This window comes from Etheostoma spectabile, chromosome 9, assembly GCF_008692095.1.
Source record: "Etheostoma spectabile isolate EspeVRDwgs_2016 chromosome 9, UIUC_Espe_1.0, whole genome shotgun sequence".
In the NCBI taxonomy this organism is placed as follows: domain Eukaryota; kingdom Metazoa; phylum Chordata; class Actinopteri; order Perciformes; family Percidae; genus Etheostoma; species Etheostoma spectabile.
The window spans coordinates 30,977,360-30,983,623 of NC_045741.1; the positions used below are offsets into that span (position 1 = coordinate 30,977,360).

The 6,264-nt window shown below is 43.1% G+C and overlaps 1 protein-coding gene across 6 annotated transcripts in view; it reads left to right on the forward strand.

Moving 5' to 3' along the window:
- szt2 (SZT2 subunit of KICSTOR complex) overlaps window positions 1-6,264 on the forward strand; it is a 120,795-nt gene that overhangs the window by 744 nt on the left and 113,787 nt on the right. For all 6 annotated transcript variants that reach the window (XM_032525775.1, XM_032525780.1, XM_032525776.1 and 3 more), the window contains exons 2-4: window positions 980-1,105; window positions 1,835-2,008; window positions 5,840-6,010. In XM_032525775.1, the coding sequence (XP_032381666.1) occupies window positions 980-1,105; window positions 1,835-2,008; window positions 5,840-6,010 (471 nt within the window). The remainder of the gene's footprint in view (window positions 1-979; window positions 1,106-1,834; window positions 2,009-5,839; window positions 6,011-6,264) is intronic.

The window sequence follows — 6,264 nt, forward strand, 5'->3', positions numbered from 1 at the left end:
TACAGTGCCTTGCTCAAGAGCCCCTGGCAGTGCCCAGGGGGTGAAGTGGCATCTCTTCAGCTGCCAATCCACACTTCATGCTTTGGTCCGTACGGGGACTTGAACTAGCAACCCTCTGGTTCCCAACCCCAGCTCCCTACGGACTGAGCTACTGCCACCCCCGTGACAAATGTACAGGCTTAATGTCTGCGTACACCTTGCGGGGTTAAAGTTAGATAACAGAAATACTATTAACAAAAGTAGAAATTTGAGTGAAGAAGATGCTATTTGGGTTATTGGGGTGGCTATTATGTGAACTCCAATTTTCATTTAGGGTCTTAAAAATAATAATGTTGCCACTGATAAACTTTGCAAGCAAGTGACATGTGATGGAAATTAAATTGCCAGATTTTTAAATAGAATTTGGTGTTGAATTGAAGTAACTAAGTCAAGTGCTGTATATTGTAGCCGTTATTAAGAAATCTCCCAAATCAGATCAGATTTGGGGGAATTACGATTCAATTAGCTATTTAAAAAAATGTTTAGCTACTTTTACCAATATTCACTTTTTAACAGATAAAACATGTCATGGAGCATTATAAGACGAGACACCATCAAGTGCTCTATATTCTTACGCAAGGATGAGAACATAGATATAATTAGTGTTTTTATTTTAATAAGCATGGAACATTGAACAGTCAAACACAGAACACTAAAGCTAAACAACACATTGCACCTTCTACCATCATTTAAAAAAAATCCTCTGAAAATAGGACATTTCTGTGAACAATCTGTGGTATGTAACATTACAGCATTTAACTAATAAAAAAATATAATATTAAAAAGAGGAGTAACAAATGTTATACCAAACATTCAAACAAAAATTGCACATTCCATTAATAGCAGTCTTCGCGATTAGCTAATCGCATTCTTTCAAATCTCGATTTGGTTTTGAAAACAATGGATGGTTCCGCCCTAACCGTACGTCTGTCATCTGAAGGTGGAGGAGGCTGACCAGATCTACCTGCTGATGAAGGAGGAGTATCGGATCTCTAGGAATGTGCGCCTGGCTTGGTTCCTTGGTAAACTTAACCAAGTCATCTGGCCAGCTTCAAAGCCTGAACTGGTGAGTTAATCCTGCAGCGTCTCACTTCCTTTTCCTGTCCCGGAGACCAGAAAGCACCACGATTGAAAATAAATAGCTAATGGTGTGCGACTCTTGTTGGAAGGGGTATTTTGCAAATTCTAAGTGACTGTGTGACTGAAGTCACTGTATACTACTCATACTAATAATAATCAGAGAACCATGCTGAAGATCTGTCTCGATCTTTAGGTGGGGTTGGGCGTCCAACATGGGTCAACTTTGAGGGCCCCTGTCTTCTGAATGGTTGCTCATTCTGGTAGATATCATGAGGTCATAAGGAGCAAGGTTACCTCCCCTTTCTCTTCTATTGGCCCCCCCCCCCCCCCCCCCCCCCCCCTAATTGGCCCACCACCGAGAGAGAGAGACATCATGGCTTTCAAACACAACTTGGCAGTTGGTCAAGGCCACACCCCCCCCCTCAACCTCCCCCCCCCCCTCGTCAATTGCTACAGACAGGCACATGCTAAGAAAAGCTCATTGTGGGACTGGCTCTAGAGGCTGTATTCCTGCAACCAATGCTATTTTTGGGAGAGAGACTTCAGATATGCTATTAGGGGACCACTAAGGTCTATATAAAAGCATCCAAAAAGAACCATGTCATGGGACCTTTAATAACTCACACAAAGTTAAAAACAAGATAACCTGGTTACCTGGTTAATGTTGTGAGTGATTAGTAACTGATGTCATGTTTGACCGTCACTTCATTTACAGCTGAACTCTGAGAATGAGTTGGACTTGCTGAGTATCTTACCTAAAGGATGGCAGACGGACTTCTCCCCCACCATGTACCCCTACATGTTGGTGCCGTCCACTCGAGCCACCTTCCTGGCCCGGAGGTACCGCTTCATCATCGAGCTAGACCTCAGCCCCTCCACAGGGATCGTGGTAAGACTCAAACACTGGTGGGTCACTTGTTTCTTAAATGAATGCCGTTGACACAGATGAGATGGAAAAGTTCCTGAAGTCTTTGGGTTAAAAACACTGCTCTGCAAATGCTACCCTGAAACTCCCCAGCATTGAATGTCTAGAACCAGCCAGATGACATAGGGGTAGAAGTAGTATTTTTTTAAACTGGGTATAAGATCAACAATGCGAACTCACTCATTTGACATTCAGGACTGCATCTAACGATTGTTTTCACAGTCGATTAATCTGTTGAATATTTCCTTGATTAATCGATTAGTTGTTTGGTCTATAAAATGTCAGAAAATGGTGAAAAATTTGGATCCTTGTTTCTCAAATGCGGAAGATAACGTCCTCTAATGTCTTGTTTTGTCCACAACTCTAAGGTATTCAGTTTACTGTCATAGAGGAGAGAATAAACTACAAAATAGTCACACTTAAGAAGCTGGAACCAAAGAGTTGTTTACTTTTGTCTTAAAAAATGACTCAAACTGACTGATCGATTATCAAAATAATTGGCGATTAATTCAAAAGTTGACAAGTAATCGATTAATCTTTCCTGCACAAATGACATTTCTTCTAAACCAGGTTGGTATTCCGACTCTTGCTGTAAGTAAAAGACACTAGTGATGGCCAAATGAAGCTTTGTGAACCAGGGTCTTCATTTTCTGAACCCACTAGATGGGGCTGGTTCACGAAGCTTCATTCGGCCATCACTACTAGACACTTCCACTTCTTTCATACTGCAGAAAAATATCACCTGGGTCTACTGAATGTGCGTTATGTTTATGTGAGACTGCTGACACATATGAATCTCTGGTTGTCAGCGCCCATTGGATGTATTTTCACATGCTTTACTGTTAAGCCACAGAATTATGAAGAATCACATAATACAAGTACTAAAAAAATGTTTCACTTTCACTTCTCTGCATTTTTCTATCCCTCCCTATCACACTTTTTTTCTGAGAGAGAGCAATGGTGAGTTAGAAATAATATGATTAGGAGGAAGAAGAGTGTTTTCTCTCAGGCTGTGCTGATGGATTGGACCCTCCTGAGGACAAGTGAAACTCCCCTCTCACAACGAATCCACTCATACATTTCCCATCCCATTTTCCCATCCATCACTTTCATTATTTAACATTATTAGAGGGCAAATTCTGCTCTGTTTTAGAGCATAAGACAGCACACACAAGCTTAGAAAGACCGGACAGTTGGGTCTCTCACATTTGTAAAAGTAAATGTTTTTTTCCTGTTGCTATTTGCAGTCAGCCTAAATGGAAAATGAAAAAAACACAGTGTTTTGGTCAGGTTATTACTTTTTTTCCTATGTTTGTCTTTTTTAACCTGTTCAGCTTTCACTGTGTTTCATAGTTACACCCACTTGTAAAATGGCCATGGCATTAAGGTTAAGGAGTGCATGTCTGCAGCGGGATTTACGCATGTCTGTTCCCCAAAGGCTAGCGTAGGGTCCTGCACCTAGGTCTGATGAAGCACATCGACCAATTCAGATCACCTCCTAGGGCAGGTTTAACACAGTAACCTGTGTCTCTACGTTAGTCTCAAAGAGGGAAGTCGGTCTCTGTGTTATGTTAGTTGTAGTCGAATGCCACACCTTAACTGTGAAGTCTGGTCACGGTCCATGTTCCCGGGGAAGCCCATGCAGACATCAACATCGGCATATATGTATATGTCGACAGACAAGTGGCGGCTGTTGCTCAGTGGTAGAGTGATTGCCTGCCGGCAAGACACTGAACTGCCGATGCTGTAAATGTGTGTGAGTGTTTATCTGATGAGCAGGTGGCGCCTTGTACGGCAGCCTCGGCCAAAGTGTATGAATGAACGGTGAAAGGTTCCTGTACCATGTTAAAGCTCTTTGAGTAGTCGTTAAGACTAGAGAAGCTTTATATAAAAACAGTCCATTAGAGTTGATTTTATGCAAACCGGCTCAACCAGCATTTGTCATTATGACACGTTCCGGCAAATTAAAAAGTAGCCCACGTACGCAACCTGTGCCAACGCCGTCACACCGCTAAATTTGGAAAACTAAAACTGTGCCAATATGGCAACATTTTTTTTATTGAAGCTGACGAAGACGTGAGATTTCTTGGAGATGCATTACTGCCACTACATTACTGACTAGAGTCCCTACACTCTCATTATCAGTTGTCAATCTGTCGGTCAAAAGTGTTTGAAAATGTTTACACTGGCCTCCTAAGCCTAAAGTCTTTTTTATTATAAAGAAGGCCAAGGCGCTATGTAAATGCTGTGAAAGTATCAAAACGCTCAAACCAAAGAGAACTGCACACAGTCTGTATTCTTTGTAGAACATCTGTACGATAGTGAAAGAAATAAAGTGTTGCTGGGGCGACCTCTGGCTCACCCAGTGGGAGTGTGCGCCCCATGTGGGCTGAGGCCTTTGCAGCGGCCCGGGTTCGAGTCCGACCTGCGGCCCTTTGCTGCATGTCGTCCCCCGTCTCTCTCTCCCACCTTTCCTGTCTATGGGGCGTCTGTGGCTCAGTGGTAGAGCGGTTACCTGCCAATCGAAAGGTTGGTGGTTCGATCCCCGCCCCTGCAGTCATTGTCAAAGTGTCCTTGGGCAAGACACTGAACCCCGAGTTTCCCCCGGTGCTGCGCATCGGAGTGTGAATGTGTGTGAGTGTTTATCTGATGAGCAGGTGGCACCTTGTACGGCAGCCCCGGCCACAGTGTATGAATGTGTGTGAATGGGTAAAAGATGTAAAAGCGCTTTGAGCAGTTGTTAAGACTGGAAAAGCGCTATATAAATACAGCACATTTACATTATACACTGTCACTCTGAATAAAGGGAAAAAAGCCCCCAAAAAATTAATCTTTAGAAATAAAGTGTTGCTACAGTCATTCCGCAACTCAGGTTCCCAGGAAGTGCACCGGGCTTTGAAGCTAATTGAGTTTAGCGGCCAAACAATGGAACTGCAACTTCCGTGTCTGTCACGTGACACCCTCTGGCCCAAAAAGAATTTTTCCCATAGACTTACATGGTGAAAGAGAGGTCTGTAAATCCAAGGATACCTTTTTTAGCGTCATGACTCGTTTCAGTATTAGAATTTGATCCATTTGGTCCGATAACATTTGGAAAGTCTAAAGGAGCCGCACAATTAAATAATTGAATCTCTATTCAAGTCAGCGGGGCGCTAAACAGAAAGTGGCTGGCTCTGCCTCGGGTCTGGTGCCGCCTCTAGTGCCAGTTCTTTTTATACATCCATGGGTGCAATGATGGTGCAGACACTCCAAGAGTGCAGACACAGGAACACTGACCAATCAGACTGAGTTTTTTCTGGGGGAGGCACTTGAACGAAGCGTTTCAGACAGTGGGTACATTAGACAGGCAGTATTGGAAAAATAAAGTGTTTTTTGAACATTAAAGCATGCAAACCTGTTCTATTAGAAACCCAAAATGCAAATATGAACCTGGAAATGAGCATTATATGGGATCTTCCACGACTAAAACAACTTTTGAACGTACACATGTTCCACCAAAACAAGTTCCTTCCCGAGGTTATTTTGCAGAGGCCCGGTGGCTCCATTTGGCGCTTAGCGCTGCCCAAGATGATTGTGATTGGTTTAAAGAACCGCCAATAAACCACATAAAGCACATTTTTCTCCCATCCCTGAATGCTGTGTGGACTAGCCAGACCTTCCTTTGCAGTGCTGTGGGGGAAGGTCTGGCAAAGCAAGGCTACTCTATCATTGCCTCTATCTTATCATTTGCATCCTGCAACCATGAGTGTTACACAAAACCAGAAGTAATGCCCTCTGTCTGACTCTGTTTTACAGGACGACAGCACAGGAGAGATGATCTTTGATGAGGTGTTTCATGCCTTGTCGAGGTGTCTGGCAGGTCTGGCACAACCGTTCAAAGTCCCCGGAACTGATCAGCTTTTCAAGCCCAAGATTTTCATCACCATCTTGGCGTATTCGTCAATTATTGGCCTCACCTCCCATCAGGTCATTACAGTAGTTTACGTGTCATCCTGTTCCATGCTGGTGTTTTAGGAACACATTTATGTATCCTAATGTCTTAAGAAGATTCAGGAGCCTTGGAACGAATGAGTGACTGACTGTAAAAAAAGAAGTGGTATTCAAGGGATGTGAATGCAAATATTAGCAGCCTCTGTGCTGTTTAAAAAGGAATGCGTTAATGCAGTGATCCCCAATCTTTTTCTGTAGCCCCCCCTCTTAGATACAAATCTTTGCATTGT